General features: G+C 41.9%; 1 protein-coding gene across 1 annotated transcript; it reads left to right on the forward strand.

The window, feature by feature from the left end:
* The first annotated feature begins 2 nt into the window (after window positions 1–2).
* FKBP4 (FKBP prolyl isomerase 4) lies at window positions 3–16,867 on the forward strand. The gene is made up of 10 exons (XM_062614115.1): window positions 3–268; window positions 3,433–3,577; window positions 4,842–4,984; window positions 8,960–9,080; window positions 9,605–9,761; window positions 10,337–10,427; window positions 10,772–10,855; window positions 11,562–11,747; window positions 12,270–12,509; window positions 16,202–16,867. Exons 1-10 carry the CDS (start codon window positions 185–187, stop codon window positions 16,298–16,300), a joined length of 1,350 nt encoding a protein of 449 aa, XP_062470099.1. The 5' UTR covers window positions 3–184; the 3' UTR covers window positions 16,301–16,867.
* Window positions 16,868–18,077: the final 1,210 nt, after the last annotated feature.

The following is an 18,077-nucleotide window of genomic DNA, read 5'->3' on the forward strand; positions in this document are numbered from 1 at the left end:
CCCCCCTCGACCGGGGGCCGGCGCTGCGGCGAAGGCCGGAGGGAAGGAGGGGCGCGGTGCTAGCCCGCGCTGCTCGGAGCCGGAGGCACAGCGACGCGGTAGCGCCAGCCCGGGGGGAGGCCGGTGCCAACCCCGACCCCGTGAGGCGGCCCTTCCAGGCGCAGCGGTGGCAGCGGCAGGCGCGATGACGGCGGAGGAGACGAAAGCGGACGGGGCCCCCTTGGAAGGGACAGACATCACCCCCAAGCAGGATGAGGGAGTCCTCAAGGTACCGGGCGGCTGCTCCCCGCTTCGGGACCGCGCACCGGCGGGAGAGCGGAAGCTCCACAGAGGCCCTGCCCGCTGAGGGGACGAGAACCAGGCCGTTACTGAGCTGACCGCTGTCTGGCGGCCCCAGCGATTCAGTATAAGCGGGGGGGAGATGGGAAGGCTGCCTCTGCCGCCCAGGCGCTGCCGGCCCGCGGGGGTTCCCACGCGGTGGCGCGGGGCTGTCGGAAGGACCTTCCCGCGCTGCCCGCCGGGGAGCCGCGGGCTGAGGCGGGGGAGAGGCTTTGCCTCCAGGTGTCTCCCGGACCGGGCCGGGCCCGCGGCTGTTCCCGCACTGCTGGTTTTGGGGGCCCCGAACCCCACAACCACCGTCCCCGCACGTGTTCGGGTGCTAAGAGTTAAAGATGGTGCCTGGGCAGCGCACGTGTGTTTCGTATCGTGCTTAGCTGCCGCCGGGCCGTGCTGCCTGCGTCTCAGGCGCCGAAAATGGGGCTTCTCCATTTTGGTACGAGCGGTTTCTGAGAGCTGAGGTGCCGCGTTATATGCGGGGGCCTGATGGAAGTGCACCCCGGCGGCAGGAGCCGGAAAGGCTGACCCTTGGTTCAGTTTTACGGGGGAATTGAGCCCTTAAGAAGTTGCAGGTGAGGTCGGTAGGGCTGGTTGCGGGCGCAGTTTGTGCCGCGTATCCAGGATGCCGCTAGACTGGCTTCTTTTGTACTGAGAAGTCGGTTGATATGGGTAGCCGAATTAATACCGTGAGGGGGAGTTGCACTAACCCTCTCTGTCAGATAGTTCCTATTTCCATATCTCTGGAAGCTTCTTTAGTCGTTTAAATGGTAACGATCACTAGAAGCGTTTTTTTAATCGCAGTGAAATTTCGGGTTACAGTGTTCAAAAAAAGAAAAGCAGACCACAGCAAAGGCAAAATTCAGGATTTAATCTTTGGAGTCGCCGAACTTAAAATTCCGGGTTTGCCGTAGAGGTGCTGCCTCCCAGGGATATCGGCGACCAAACTGGAGATACTCTGCTTTCCTATGTTTCCTGCTAATGTGCTTTGATGAGTGTCTTTTTTCCATGTAGCACAGTGTCAGGTTAGAGTTCTCATTGGCATGGCTGACCAGGAAGCTGCCTGCTGCTCTCCTGCAGCTCGGAGCCGTGAGCATGGTAAAAGGCACTGTCAGCCCTACTCCATGCAATACCCACCTTCTGATGATGGAGAAGCAGTAGGTGATAAGTTTCTCCTTTTAAAAAGGAGGGGAGGAGAAAATACATGCAGAAGAACCAAGCTTGTGAGAACCTCAAAAGAGGAGAGATTGTGAATTGGTAAGGCAAAAGATGGGAAAGATCATGAAGAGCAGCCTTCATGGATTTTTCTAGAAATTGCCAGAAAGCAGAATGCACCCATTGAAATCAAAGGTCTAACTCTGAACTAATCTACACCCAGTTTTGACTGGTATCATTGCATTCATTCCAGGAGGGTTTTGGGATTTTTTAAATTTGTTTATTAGCTTTGTATCAGAATAGTATCCAGGGTTTTTTACATGGTATTGATGAATGTGCTTGCACTGTGTTTAGTGTAAGCATTTAAGTTTAGAAACAGAAACATTTGCAAACACAATGTGAACAGAAGAATGGGGGATTTTCACCAGAAAGGGAAATGTAAACCTTATAAAAAAGAGGGTTGCTATATTCGGTATATGAAAAAAGTGGAATTTGAGTCTCTTAAAAATGAAACAAATGCAAAAGGTGAATATTGTGTAAATACAGAAAATGAGATACTCATTGCTTTCGTGTTGGCTGACTTTCTGTGTCACTTCTAGAATATGATATGTGAAAAGCTTAGTATTAAATGTGGTTATTTCAGAGTGACTTCAGACTGACTCCTTTAAAATCACTAGTTTGGAACAGTTCTATTTTTTTCTTTTTTTTTTTTCCCTTTTCTGTGTTTGCAGTGAGATGCCTCCAGCTTGAGTCTGACAGGAGCTGTCCTTGCCTCAGCTTTGGGTGGAGGGTGTTGATGTTTTCAATCATATAGTCAATTGCAGGGTTGGTGGGAGGGAAAGTAAGAGACTTGGTTGGTTGCAAGTACTTGAAATTTGGAAAGGAGGCTCCCTGGGGGCTGCTTCCTTCAGTGAGAAACATTATTGGTACAGTAGCATGGCTTTTTTATAGCTTTTCTTTAAAAGAGGGACACCAGTCTATGCTTCTAGATGACTCTCCTTGAATAAATGTTTATCTTTATGAACTCCATAGATGCAAGCAATTACAGTCCTCCGTTGGGTCTCTTTTGCCTAGCTGAAGTAATGCACAGTTTTGGCTCAGAGCTACATGTTTTCAGTCAGTATTGGGGAAAACTCAGATTTGTCCTGTTACAGGCAAGGCTTCATATTCTTGCTCTGTGTGGTATGTCAGTATTCTTATCTATTTTTATATATATTTCAGATGAACACCAGAAAGATTGGCCAATCTTGATTTTTGTATACCAGGTTTAGTTGATACTAGTCTTACTAGGAAAGCTGGGGAATCTCTTGAGAAGAAAGTCAAATCTTTGCAGCTGTATGTGGAATCATGATGCTAGCAATTTGTGCCAGAGTTCGTGGGAGACAAAATTAAGGCCACATAATAATCCTGAAGTGTTACTGTGTTGACTGCTTGAACTGATCTTTGTTAGGGTGAGATTCTGTTAATCTTTGTTAAACTGGCTGGTTTAACTCTGGTAATCTCAGATCACGTGTTAGAATGTACTACATGGAAAGAACCAGTTCATTTTCTGGTTTAAATGCTTTGCCTAGAGTGCCAGAGTTGGGGGTAGCGGTAGAGTTTTAGTGAAGAAGGTACTTAAATAAAGCATAATGGTATACCTGGAACATGAAAAATCTCGTTGAGGAAGGGTAAGTGACATTGCTAACTATAGATGCAGAGATCTGTAAGCCGGTGCCAACTGATGCCAGTTAAGTTCTCATGACAGCAAGAGCCATCTTGAGATTTCTGCATTTGCAGCACTGCTGATCTGCAGACAGAGTAGTCAATCCATTTCCAGATAACTGAAGAAAACCTGTAAATTTGTTATCTACTAAGGGTAACTTAACGCATCTAAATTGATGGAATTCATGTCTAATAAGCAGTGTTAGTTTTCATGCTCATAGAATTGTGTGTTTTTCTTAGGTTGTCAAGAAAGAAGGCAGTGGGACAGAGTCTCCGATGATTGGTGATAAAGTGACCGTCCATTACACAGGATGGCTTCTTGATGGCACAAAATTTGACTCCAGTCTGGACAGGAGAGACAAATTCTCATTTGACTTGGGCAAAGGTAATATCTTGTGCTTGATATTGCTCAGTTTTGGTAATAATTGAGATGGGATTTCCATGCATGTTAAAGTTGCTGTTTAAACTTGTTTTCAGAAGCTTATGGTTTATTCTCTTAGAATGACCCATTTGGAGCAATTTAGAGGTTTTTCTGAATGAGAAAACTGTGTAGCCCCTTGATTGAAGCCTGCTGAAGAATTAGTCGGCCTCAGATTGCTCCAGGGGAGCAAATTTGCCCTAAAGCACAGTGATAAAGGGTAGTCAAATAGCCAGGAAGTGCATTTTCTTGATTTTTGCCAAAGACTTGCATTCAGAAGTACTTGATTGTGACTAGATACTGGGCCAGGGTGCATGGGGGCAGCTGTCAGCTGCAGTGTGATGAAACATAATCTCTTTTCCCCTAAGTTCCTAAATTAACCCAAAGGTGAATCTTGAAGCAGTGCCTCTCTTCACTGTCAAAAGACTTCGGTTTGTTTTTGTTTGTTTTTTTTTTTATTAAAAAATCTGAACATCCTTGTTATAGCAAATCTTGCCACTCCAATTTTTTTTTTTTTTTCCCTCGCAGTTCATTACTTGCTGCTTTTTCATTTAGGAGATAAATTCTGCAGTGTACTTGAATTTGAGATGACATGAAGTGTACCTCTTAATACAAGACTGATAGAAAGAATGCTTGATTGAGTTGTAAGGAGCCGCAAGTAGGAGAGCTTGAGTTTAGAGATAGGATTTTGTTACTTGAGGTTCCAGCTTCTGTTCACTTTGGCTTTAGAAAGAATACTACTTGTCCTGCTTTTCTCCCCCATTCTGTTACAAGGGCATGTAACTTTTAGTAACCACTCGTGCTGCTCTTTGCCAACTGATAAAAGTACAGAGAGAAAATGCTCTTTGGATTGCTTTCAAAATACAGGCAGGCAATCTCTCACCCTAAGACCTGCCTCTTCAGAGAGTTACTGTTATTTCCTCACACTTGAGATTGTGCCAAGCACTTCAGCCCGTATCTGTTCAGATGACTCTATAGGCGAGGAAGTAAGGGGAGGAGAAGAATCAGTCACTACACCTATAATGAAGGAATTTAGCTGAGTCTGGGTCCCAGGATAACTGTAATTGGATTAAGATTAAAACTGATGTACAGAAATTGGAGAGAACGCAGGCCTTTCAGTATTTCTGCTGTCTTAGCTTTTGTATACTGAAAGTGGTGATGCTCAGTTTAACAGCTGGTTGTGCCTTTATGTATGCCTAGCAATCATGCGATTGAAATTTGACTTGCATAGGTGAAGTGATCAAAGCATGGGACATTGCTGTGGCGACTATGAAAGTTGGTGAAATCTGTCGGATTACATGTAAACCAGAATACGCCTATGGCTCAGCTGGGAGCCCCCCAAAGATACCTCCCAACGCTACACTGATCTTTGAGGTGAGAATGGTTATCAAAACTGTATGCTTGAAAAACTAATTCAGAAAATCTTATTTCACTGTAGAAATAAGATATTACATCATGTAGAAAATACACGATGTGATATCCTTTCAAACGGGATTTTTAGGTATAGTCTCAGTGGTGGACTCTGGAGTAGTTGAAAAAATGAAAATCTCGAATTCCACTTCATAAGACTCAAAGTAATAATACGCATTTTAAAGTTTTCAGCAAAAGAAAGAGCAATTAATGTCCTTAGCAATGTATTTTTCATAGTCTTTTGTGTTTTCTTTGCAAAGTTAACACAATCTTATATGAGCTATTTGGGGGAGAAAGAGATAGTTGCCTCATATAAACTGTTAGAATATAGTGCATTTGAGCGGCCATGAAACTGAACTGTTTTCGATAGAGCTGAGCATATTATTAATAAGCCTTAAAGCACCCCAAAACCAGTATGGATTCAGGTTGCCTGTTGAATAGCAAAGTCTGTCTGTGGATCCGGGTTACAGATCAGTCTATCATGATAGGAAGTCATGTGTACACACTTGGTCCTGTGACAGATTCATCAATCTTGAATTTGGTGTTTGGGTAACGCTGTTCACATGGTCCGTTGGTCTCCTTGGTGAACTTCCGGTCTTGGTGAGCATGGGTGTTTCTTAATGCCTCCAGCAGAGGACAGAATTTGTTTCCCATTGATCTTTAAAGCATCCTCCCCCTCTTTCACCTCACCCTCCCAAAAGAGGGTGGAAATAGCAGCTCTCTTGTGTATTATTTCAGTAGTGGGAGTGGTTTCGCAGAATGCTGAGACTTTCTTCTCTCCATAGGGGATGATGTGAAAGCTGTTTCTGGAGCATGCTCCGACAGTCCAGTGTTTTGGGAGGATATATTTTTCTTATTATTGAAACAGTTCAGTTCCTCACTTGAGAGAAGGCAGATGTATGCTTTTTAAGTACGATTTCTAAAATTACTTCATTGCTGTAAGATTGGATGTTTTATTTAATATCTGAAAAATAGGTCATGGAGTAGGGACTGAAAGCTTGTTTAAACTTTGATGGAAACAATGAGCATCTGTTACGGGTAAATTAAACATAGTTGGATATTGTATTTGTATTAAACTTGGATAGTCTATTTGCATTTATTTTCTTTGCATTTCACTTGTGAGTAATTGTGACTTGGGGGGAGGGGGGGGTGTTTTGGGTTTGGTTTGGGCTTGGGGGGGGGGGGGGGCAGGAGGGCTGTTCTTAGGGGGAGAAGGATGTTGGCTTTATTGTTTTTTTGAAAGACCAGAATACTATTTCATAGTTATCCATCAAAATAGTATTAGAGATGTGTTTTGTGAGGAAGGATTAAGAAAAAAGTAGTGCCATCAGGTTGTATTCCAGGCCGGTAAGGGATGAGAACTCATTTATTTTGGGTACATCAATATTAATGCTTTTATTTCTGCAGTTGACTGTTGAAAAAGAATGTCTTGTAAAGCTGTTCATAAATAGCATTTATATATATATAAATCTGAAGATACTCATGGTTTATTTATGTTGGATGAACCACACATGCTGGAACGCTGTGTGTTTTGTACAAATGCAAGTGATTCGGAGAGATAAAAACACTAAAATATTCACTGTTTTGACCTCATGATTCAAATGCAAACTTTATGTGGGATTTGTTTGTTTATTTAGGGGGATTTGTTTGGTTGGTTTGGTGTTCTGTGTTTTTTTATGTCACTTTTCTGCTCACTTCAGTTTGGTTGAGGGAAAGAAAACAAAACAGAACTTCAGTGTAGCAGTTATTAAACATGTTCAGCTTCTCTGCTTTTACTGTCCATGCACAGTGTCTCAAAAGCTCAAGACCTCCCTTGTAGCATAATAAAGCATTTTTAGGGCTTATTTGTTGTTCTGCAGCAAGAGATAACACCTAACCATTTGATAAACAAATGCTCTAAGGGCAAGATATGTTCTGTTTCATCAGAGTACTGTCTGATACAGTCACTTAGATATTCGCTTCCCACTAGGTTTTTCTTAATGATGCCAGTCTGACTTCTCTCTTGCAGGTACTATTTAGATAAAGTGTTTTATTCATGAGCCTTTGTAGCCCCAACGTCTGCCTGAGCAGTATTGTTAGAGGGAGAGAAGGAAGAAAGAAAAGAACCCAAGCTGTGATGGTTTTTTTTGGGGGGTGGGGTGTTGTTTTGTGTTGTGTGGTGGTGGTTGCTTTGGAGGGTGAGGGGAGTGAGGGTATGTTGGTTGGTTTTGGGTTGGTTTTTTTTGGGGGGGGAGGGGGTGGCTTTTTTGTTGTTGTTTTTTGTTTGTGTTTTTTTTTTAAGACCAGAATACTTCTTATTAGATATCCATCAAAATAGAGAGTGGAGATACTCCTTCTGCTGGTGCATATTCAATTCCTTTTACCTTCCAGGTTTCTTAAGTTCAGTGTTAACAAACCTCCACGTCATTAGCCCTGAACTTTGTTTTTTAAACAAGGTACTTGGCCTAAACAATCACTGTTATAATAGCGTGCTCTTTCCTGCTGTTTACTGCTGTTTTAATCAAACACAGGATAGCAGAAGATTACTGATTTATTTTGTCTGAATTTCACAGCAGCAACAAGTTTCTTTGTGACTAGATTATTTTTCCATCTTGTGATGGCACTCCCACTTTCAACTATGATTTGCCTTAGAGACTTGGGAGGACATGTGAAGACTAAGGCTGCATAGTTACTTCCTACATTATCATTATCTCTTAAAAACTCCAGACACATTGTTGCAGCAACAAGTTTGCATTAAATGTGGGCCAGATCATGGTTCTGTTATTTTATCCTTCTTCTGGAAATAATTGTTTTCTGAAATGATACTACAGTACACAGTGATAAGGCAAGACTAGAGGGGAAGAGGTAGCAGGAGTAGAAAGTGAACATTATCTCTGTTCAGGCATGCAATGGAGTTTTGAAAAGATTGTTCTGTGGTGCAAGAGTAAGAGAGTGAAGAAATGGGTGGTGAGCCGAGGCACAAAAGTACATACAAAATGTAATCAGTTCTAAGTAATGTTAAGTTTGATGGCTTTGTAATGGAAGATAACTGCGGTGCTTGGAGGTAGTTGACATAGTTTCAGGGCCTCAGTACAAAAGGTGTGAGAAAAGCAGAATAGAAGGACAGGACCTGGGATGGGGAGTATCCCAGACTAGCAGATGTCAATGGGGAATAGCTGAAGTCTGAAAAGATGCTCTTGAATCCGTTTAAATGTAGCAGGAGAAGCACTGGGAGTCGGTTTCGGCTCCATTCCGAGCATTTTGAAGTTGATATGAATTTGACTATAGATGGAATTTAGGGTATAGTCAGGACTTAAGGATAAGGATTGCATCTTTATATTTAATTTTCTTGCTTATTTTGTCCTTGCATTACTTACAAACCTCCCTGTTCCTTGGATGCAGTGACAGTGTTGGTGATTGTACTTGACCATAGAGTAAGAGGGTGTGACAGCTGCTTTGGTTCCCCTTCACAGTGGTATTTGAGAGCAAATTCCTCCTGGCTTCATGTGCTCAAAATGGTTTTTGTTTCATATTAAAAACAAACAACCCCAAACAAACAAAAAACAAACAAAACCAACAACACCAAAAAGCCCCAGACCCTCAGGCCCAAAAACCACTATCCATACTTCTGCCTGCAGACATTAGCAAAAATACTATTAAAGGCAGTAGAATGTTTTTTTGCAGTAGTCCCTAGGCATTGTGGCTCATGTAAGCTTTATTAAGAAGCCAGGTTCACAGTCCCTAAATTGAAATGATCTAATTTGTAGTATCAAGAGACGAAGATTGCTGGAGAAAAAAAGCCATGAGGGCAAAGCATCTTCATAGCGCTGGCTGTCGTAACATCTTACGAGATGTTAATGAAAGTGGTGGCTTCCTGAATGGTTACAGTTCAAAGATCTCTGGAAAACAAATCCCATTGATGTAATGGGAATAAATGCAAGGCTTTTCTTCCCTCTGCAGATAGAACTTTTTGAGTTCAAGGGGGAGGACCTCACTGATGATGAAGATGGTGGCATCATCCGAAGAATCCGTAAAAAAGGGGAAGGCTACTCCAAGCCCAATGAGGGTGCACTTGTAGAGAGTAAGTACGTTACACAAATAGTAAATGGGTTTATCGTGTGGGAGGGTAGAAACTTTTCCCAATTTACAACTCCTTGCGCTGACAGAGAGGAATACATGGCTTCTCTTTCTTTTGCCAGGCAACTTAACAACCTAGAATAAGCTTTCATTTTCCTGTTTCTAGCAAGGTTTACATTTTCCAGCAGCAGCTGTGTTCTCTAGAGGTACTGAATCTGATAAAGTGCTTATATGATCACAAAAGATAGATGGGTCTAATAAAGTATTTCCATTTGCTGAGGAACAAGAGGGGAAGTAGTTCTGGTACTTGCTGGGGGATGAAGAGGGAGAGAACAACCGGAGAAAAAGGGATTTATTAAGTTTAGCAACAGAAGTTTTACTTGCTTCCGGAAGCTACCATGCATAAGTGGCTGTTAAAAGAGAGAAGACCATTTAGGAGGAGGCTTTGACACTCCGTATATCACCTATGCTACCTGCACCTTACCATACATAGATAAATTACAATTTTTCTCTCCTTTTTGTTACCAGTCCAGTTTGAAGGTCGATACGGAGATCGTGTTTTCGACAGGCGGGAATTGCAGTTTGAGATTGGAGAAGGTGACAACTATGATCTTCCTCATGGTCTTGAGAAAGCAATTCAAAAAATGGAGAAATCAGAGGAATCGGTGTTCTATCTCAAACCCAGGTATGCTGTTTCTGATCTTTTGATACTTCAGTATATACTTACATATCTTACATATCTTAGTATATCTACTAAGTATTTGGCAAGACGAAGTGTTTTGCTGTAATGCTTTACAGATTTTTTTTTCAATACTTCAGTAAAAACTTGATCAGCCCCAAAAGTCAGATGTGTGAGAAATAGGAAGCGAAGATCACTTTGCCACTTGGTTGAAGTAGTAGCATTCCAAAAGAAATTTACTTGCGTCTCTATAGTGTTGATCTTGGTGAATATTTAAAATATTGTCGCTCTCTTCAACTTACATTCTTCTGGTTCCTTTTAATGAAACAGTACTTCTGTTGTACATGAAGAACAGCTCAGAATAGGAAAAGAGCCAGTGAGCCTTCTGAGCAGCCTGATGTCACCAGATAGCTAGTCCTTACATGATGTGGTTAGTAAAGAGTATCAGATGTCTTTTGTCAGAAGATGATGTACACTGGTGTTCTCAAAGCCTTTTGGAAAAAGACATTAAAGATTCTTGTGAGATAATTTCTTTTTTCCAATCTCTCTGTTTTAATCTCTCCCAACCCCCAATTTTACAGCTATGGTTTTGGAAGTGCTGGGAAGGAGAAATTTCAGATCCCTCCAGATGCAGAGCTACAGTATGAAGTGAAACTCAAAAGCTTTGAAAAGGTAGGAATGAGAGATGAAGTCCAAAGAGAGACTAGGTGGTGGGGTAGGAAGTATGAGTGCAGCTTAAACAAGGATGATGGAATCCTTGAAAATTGATCTGAAATAGGGAAGCCATTGTTGCCAGAGATGACACTGGGAGCTCGTGGCAGAAACTGTCTATTCTTACTGTATTCCTTTTTGTTGCTGTTGGTGTCTATCCTGTTCCAGCCCAGTGTCCAGTATCGGTGCAAAACTCTGTTTTGCCAAACCTATCTACCATACTGTTAGTGGGAAACAGGGTAGCTGCATAGTCCTTGGTTTCCCAGAAGTTGCTTCATTGACTTGAACTGTTCCTGTTTGGGTAGGCTAAGGAGTCTTGGGAAATGAACACAGATGAGAAGCTGGAGCAAAGCTGCATTGTGAAGGAGAGAGGCACTCAGTACTTCAAGGTAAATGATAATCCTCAAGTAATACTAGCATTTCTTAGTCCATATCATGAGCTGATAATGCTGATGACAGCTTCTGTCATTTCGGAGTGGTGTTCATGGTATTCTGTGGTGTTTTACAGGGAGGACTGGAAGGGAAGGTGTCTTTAAAAAAGAAAAAAGCCTCAGAGTTGCAATAACTAAAGAACTAACTCTGCAGGGAGTTAGTTCTCTCTGTCAGAGCTGATTGCTCTACCTACGGATAAATTTGGGGTATACATTGAATAGTAGCAAGGTTACAGTATAAATTCCTGCTGTGGGATAGTATTGTGAATGAAAACACTCATTTGGGTAGAGATGTGTGGAGAAGCTGTTTCAAACAATTTGACCAACTAAAGGCAGACTTTCCTGTTACCTTCATGACACAGCAGTAGTTCTACTGTTTGAAAATGCTCCATCTTCCTTGTATCAAAAGCTGTGTATAAGGTGGGAGTTGAGGTGAAATACCAATGCTGGCCTATACTCCTAGCTTCAGTGGGGGAGCCAGCAGGTCTTCCTAAAGATCTGATCGTATGTAGGAATGGCTTTTAGAAGTAATATATTCTTTATGATAGAAGTTCTTTTGTGATAGATTTTTTTTTTTTTTTTATTATTCAAGGTAAGCAGAAAGGTCAAAAGGGAGCTAAAATACCCTGCGAGTTGTGTGATAATTTAACTGCATTGCTTACAGGAGGGGAAATACAAACGGGCAGCATTACAGTATAAGAAGATTGTATCGTGGCTGGAGCATGAATCGGGACTCTCCGATGAGGAGGATACGAAAGCCAAAAGCTTGAGGCTTGCTGCTCACCTTAATCTAGCTATGTGCCACCTCAAGCTGAAGGAATATTCCCCGGCTTTGGAAAACTGCAACAAGGTAGTAAGGGTTTATTTACTCTTGAGCTGCAGAGGCAATCTGACAGTTTATCTCTTTCTTTAACAATTTGAGGAATACCAGACCATGTGGTGTTAGGCCTTTCTCACCAGCCTGCAGTATGGCAGTTGGGCAGTACTGAATACAAACTGTAAAAATAACCAACAATTTATTGTTGGGTATTTCTTATCTGGATATCTTCTACCACTTTCCTGCTACTTTTTGAATACTGAAGTATTTAGATATGGTGAAGGTAGTAATGTTGGCAAAGGTCCTTCAAAGAGCTGTAATACAGCCAGGGATAAATCTTAGGCTTGCTGGTTCTCTGTCAAGTCAGCCTACTATATTCAGTCCTTTTCATACCTCCTACTGTATTCAGTTCACCTTATTAGTAAACCCTGACAAGGTTCATAACTCTGCATTAGAAGGTACAGTTCCCAGCAGTCTCTTGTGTTCTGACTGCATATTTAAAAAAAAACAAACCACAAGTAAATCTCACAAGAAAAATTGTCTTGTTTAATTCAGGCACTCGAATTGGATAGCAACAATGAAAAGGGCCTCTTCCGGCGTGGAGAAGCACACTTGGCTGTCAATGACTTTGACTTGGCCCGGGGAGATTTCCAGAAGGTGATACAACTCTATCCAAGTAACAAAGCTGCCAAAGTGCAACTGGTAACTTGTCAGCAGAAAATACGGGAGCAGCATGAGAAGGAGAAAAAGATGTATGCCAACATGTTCCAAAGGCTTGCAGACAAAGACTTAAAGGTAAGTAACACTGCACCAGAAGACAAGATGTGGTGTCATGTATTAGACAAGGAATACTGTTTTAGGTATTTAATTTACTTAGTACAGGTAAATGTAGTGGAAGAACACTCAAATACTTTCCTTGGGGAGTTTGTAGGAGGTGGAAATAGCCAGTGGTCAAAATGATCAGGCCATTTTGTTTGAACAAGACAACTAGTAGTACCAAGCATTGCACAGAATGCTTTTACTTATTTCAGCTGAAGTCGCAGACCAGTGTTAATCAGAAAATGGTTGAAGTGATGAGAAGCAAGTGTAAAATTCAAGAACTGAAGAAAAAAGTGTCTATTCTCCTCAAACTGATTGTTGCAAAGAACAGTTTGTTTTGCTGTCTTTCCTAACACATTAATGTCTGGTGTACAGATGGTGCTGAGCACCCATTTGCTTCTCACAGAGACATTAAGATGTGGTTGATGTGCTCCATCTCAAATGTCGGAAATTAAGACATTTGAAGTCAGACTGTCATAAGATTCATTATTCTACTGTATGGATTGTTTTCCTACTAAGTGTTCACTAGAATTTTAGTAAATACTAGTTCAGTTGACAATGGCAATATTTGAATACAGGCTGTAACTAGGTTGTATCAGCTAGCAAGACACATTCTAAGTTAGTGGTGAGAATCTCATATCCGAAGAAAATGTTGTGTTTGTATTCCTGAAATCTGACGATCCAGAAGGAGTAAGTAAACCTGTAACTTCCAAGTCAAATCTGAGATTTATGTCACTCAGATTTTCTCAGTAATATCGGGGAGTGCAGAAGCTTGTATATTGTGAGGCTATTTTCACAGATCGTTGTGTCCACCTTCCAGAATACTCACGAAGAATCTAAAGAGCTGTCAGATACTCGTACGCCAGTTTCCTGTGGCTAACTGTGCCAGTGAGTCTGGCCAGGGGCCCGCTGTCCTCAGATGAGTGTATCCTGGCAACTCGGGTATCTCAGACTGTCAGCTGATAATTTTCTGGATGAAACACTTCACAAACCTCTCTTCCTTTACTGCAGTCTTTCAAAATGAGATATATCTGAAATTCATTTATGTCCCAGAGACAGTGGGAGAAGTATTCCATTTTTCATCTCTAAATTAGTAGTCATACAGGGTAATCACTGCTAACTGGATGGTTGGGTGGACAGCGTGTTCTGCTAGTGGCTTTTTTGGTTTTGTGGGTTGTTTTTTTTTTGTTGTTCGTTTTGTTTTGGGTTTTTTCTCCTCAAATATTAGCAGTAGTCAAGTGGATTTGGTTCTGCTTCTCATGAAGGAGTGTAAACAAACACAAATGCAGACATTCTCCACTGATTCTGCAAGGAAAGTGTCATTGTCCATGTAGTTAAGTATGGCTAAAGCAGCCTGATGTCATCCGTCCTTGCTTATTGGAGCTTGGAGAGAAGTATATTGTCCTTCTAGACTTGTCATGTATAGCCATGCGGTACCATGATTTTTGGTAGGCTTTAATGAAAAATCTCGGGAAGATAAAAGGCACAGGAACTAAACTAGAATTATTTCACTGGACATCTTGACTCTTGAAATTGCAGGTTTTAATTGCCAGCTGTCAGGCTGTACTGTGCAGGTTCCCTTCAGGTAGCACAGGTACTGGGAATTTGGCTTTCGCACTAGGTGTAGGACAGAGCAAAATTTATTCAGGGAGGAAGAGTGAATTGCTAAAACAAGCTATACCCAATAAAAGTATGAAAGGGCTGCCTTCGTGCTTTTCAGAATGTACACCTCAGACCCCAAGGCAAGAACTTGGTAGGGTTGTATACTTGGCAAAAGGCAGACTCGGTCTTTGCATTGCAGACTGTTTTGGATTCTGCAAAGACATGGCATTTAGTTCCAATTTTCCCATCTACTTCAGATAGAATCAGCTTACAGAGTCAGGGAATCATTTTGGTTGGAAAAGACCTTTGCCATCATCGAGTCCAGCTTAACACAGCACTACCAAGCCCCTCACTAAACCATGTCCCCAAGTGCCACATCAAATGACATGCATGTCATTTGAATAGCTCCAGGGATGGTGATTCAGATGCTTCCCTGGGCAGCCTGTTCCAATTCTTGACAGCCCTTTCAGTGAAGAAATTTTTGTAATATCCAATCTAAACTTCCCCTGGTGCAATTTGAGGCCATTTCTTCTTGTCCTATCACTTGTTACTTATAAGACACCCATCTCACTACAGCCTCCTTTCAGTAGTTGTAGAGAGTGATAAGGTCCCCCCTCAGCCTCCTTTTTCTCCAGACTAAACAACCCCAGTTCCCTCAGCTGCTCCTGATAAGACTTGTTCTGCAGATGCTTCACCAGCTTTGTTGCTTTGTTTTGGATGCCCTCCAGCAACTCAGTATCTCTCTTGTAGTGAGGGACCCAGAGCTGAACACAGGATTCAAGGTGCAGCCTTACCAGTGCCCAGTACAGGCGGATGATCACTGCCCTGGCCCCGCTGCTACACTATTTCTGGTGCAGGCCAGGATCCTATTGGCCTTGTTCATTCTTCTCAGTAGATGGGTGATCTTGGGAGTATCCATATGTTTACAGTATTGTTTTCTTTTTCTTGGAGCCACCTGGCCTACTTAAAATTTACATGTTTTCTTATGGAAAAGGGTCAGTTTTGGGCATTTTTCTTGCAAGAAAACATGTGTTCCTGTTAATGCATTTCTCCTCTTGCTTTACAGCAACAGTTTCCCTGTTGGGGAGGCACATACATTCAAGAGTTCTGGAGGAGAGGGTTTGTTTAGCCAAATGTCTTCTGATTTCTAAGAAGGCAGCTTGGACTGTAGTTCTGAAATTCATGACATATGTGTATCTTATGACTACAGAAGTACAACAGCCACTCCTGCATGAGTAATTTCTTTCATAAATTTGAATAGTTCACATATGTAAACTGGGGATTTTTAAAGGTTGGGATGTTTATCACCTTATCTTAAGCCCAAGATCGCTAGGTAACAGATTTTCTCTGGAAAGGAGACTTTGCCCTTATGTGCTTCACAGGATGCTTCTAAGAATTGATGCCAAAGGATGACCTTTGTTCATTGGCTGTGGTTGCTTGTTGCAGCTAAGATGATGTAACAGTTGAAGGATTCTGACCCTTTTTCCCCCTCCCCCAATAGTGCATGTTCATGTCCTTTCTTCCTCTCATCTGTCCTCACCTAACCTCATAATAAAACAGATGGTTCAGGGTGCTAGGCTGACAGGTTGAAGAGCAGCTGCATTGCACTGTCTTTTGAGATAAGCAGGATGAAGTAGACGTTTCTACTTCTCTTTCCTGTGTTTGGAAATGGTTGCAAGGTGCTGGTTATGTCCTGTTGTAAAAACTGACCTCTGACCCTTACCACATGGCTTTCTGCTTCCTATCCCTTGTGTGTGAACTGGAAGTCTGTGGGAGAACATTTTCTTGAAGTGTTATGTGGCAAATGTGTGCACACCATGTATGAATCATAACAGTCTAACACCAGTATTATTTCTCAGCCTCCTCTAAACTGCTTACGATTTCTGAGATGCAGATAAAAATGGTAAGAAAATTTTGGTTTGTTTTTGAAGGTTAAGAAACCTTAATTCAGTTTTGCAAGGAGACTAGGTACCCTTGTGATAAGTACCAAATAATGTTTGTGGTATTGTTTGCAAGTGCTACCAGTCTTTTATAACAAGGAATCTATTTTCTTTGTCTCTATTTAGTCAGCTGCTTCTCTTCAAATCAGCCACACTGAAGATGCAGAAATGAAAGACGAGCAGAATGGAGTTGAAGATAAATCAGAAGTTGACACAGAAGCATAAAACCAAACCCTATTCCATTAGTTTTGTAAATGAAAGAATTTCCAGTGAATTAGACCTTTATTTTTCTACCTGGTTGGACAGTGGCTTCAGGGGAGCAGAGGCTGAAGCCACCATGCCACAGTCAATTACAGCTTTATATGTCTGTTGAAGCTGAGTGGCAGCATAAATCTGGTTTAATCCTAGGGACTTTATTTATTCAATCAGCCTCTGTTACTGTTTGGGTTCTGTCTGGATTTACTCTGCTTGGTTTATTTGCATTTTGCCATTGGTGTTTGTCTCTTTCTGGTTCCAGTTTAATTCCAGGTTCTGCTTCCTCAATTCATGTCCTGATTTCTTCCAAGTAGCCAGCTTTTTCCAGGAGTTCTCACGTGAGACTGGAGAACAAATCGGCACTCCCAGTTCTTCTGTTTTGGGATTGCCCCCTTACTCCCCTGTTCAGTATGGAGTCTCTTCCGCTAAGCATTGTAACCTTTCTTGTATGCCTCATGTTTGCAAATTGCTGAAGGTGAAGACTGTGAAGTCACAGCTTAAGTAATAAAGCTCCAATTAAACTCCAGAAAACAGAAATTTTTGTGGGTTTTTATTGGAATTTGCACAAAGTTAAGATAATTTATTGTCCTTTGGTCATCCGGTGTTTTCTCATCCACACAGCTGTACAATAGCCACAGTACTTGAGTATTCTCTGATGTTGCTCATTCACTGCCATAGAAAATACCCATAATAATCAATACAGTATTTACCCATATATTTGCAAAAGGAAAAATCTGTTGCAGAAAATCTTACAAAAAGTAAATCTGTAACCTATGCATAGACCTTATTTTCTGTTCCTATTGCTCTCTTCCTCTATACCTTCCACATAGTAAAACTGGACCAGGGAAAAAAAACACGTCTTCATACTGACTGGCTTTGGAGAGAAAATAGGAGATAACAGTATAACACGTTACAGATACTTGTAATGAACTACAAACTTCTGAATGATTTGAATGTCTGCTTGACCTCATCTCACAAGAAAGCTATTACTTAATATTCTGCTTCTTTCTGTAGTACATTTTGTGTCTTGTTTGGGGGCTGGTGTGCCTTTGGGTTTTGTGGGGACTTCTTGTTGAGGTGGGGTTTTGTTTGTCTGCAGGCTTGGAACATAGTACTCAAACTCACCTCCTCTGTTTATGCTGCTGTGTAGTGTTAAACTTGGCATCTCCACTGTCCTGAGACCCTCTAGCAGCAGCAACAATTTTTTGCCTGCTCTGCAGGAGGAAGGTAGATAAATCTGTTCCTCTCAGGTACGAAAATGGGTTTGGTGGGGGCTTTTCTGATTTTGGTGGGTTGTTGTGGTTTTTTTTGGTGGGTTTTGGTGTGGTGGGGTTTTTTGGGGTTTTTGTTGGTTGGTTTTGGTTTGTTTTTTTAGTGAGAAAGATATCTTTGCATGGGCTGGTCTGGAATTGTGTGTGTATCGCAGGGAGTATCCCTGTTATAACATGAATGACATCTGAAATACTTAAGTTTGAAATGCTGGTCTCCTTTACTGAGAGAAGTCCTGCATAGGCACTTATCCATGTTTTTTTTATGGGCCGGGGTTTGCCTGCACCTGACCCTGCAAGAGCACTGCCTTGGGCCAGGCAGTTGTGTAACCGAACTGTCGCCAGGGTGTTAAGGTCTGCTTGACATGCTGTCCTGCCCCATGCCCAGAATAAGACCTTCACCAAATGCTGGTGGGTTGGAGGTAGCTTAGGGAGCTGTGACTGTGCTGCTTTCTGCAGGGTGTAGCAATGCCTGAAGC

Source organism: Pezoporus occidentalis, unplaced genomic scaffold, assembly GCF_034315485.1.
Source record: "Pezoporus occidentalis ecotype Australia unplaced genomic scaffold, CSIRO_AGI_Poc_V1 ctg172, whole genome shotgun sequence".
NCBI classification, from domain to species: Eukaryota; Metazoa; Chordata; class Aves; order Psittaciformes; family Psittacidae; genus Pezoporus; species Pezoporus occidentalis.

Bases quoted from the DNA above. Each gene is read 5' to 3' on its own strand.
- FKBP4 (XM_062614115.1), top strand. From the start codon at position 185: ATGACGGCGGAGGAGACGAAAGCGGACGGGGCCCCCTTGGAAGGGACA. The intron at 269-3,432 runs GTACCGGGCGGC...TGTTTTTCTTAG, and splicing joins AGGATGAGGGAGTCCTCAAG to GTTGTCAAGAAAGAAGGCAG. The intron at 9,762-10,336 runs GTATGCTGTTTC...CCAATTTTACAG, and splicing joins GTGTTCTATCTCAAACCCAG to CTATGGTTTTGGAAGTGCTG.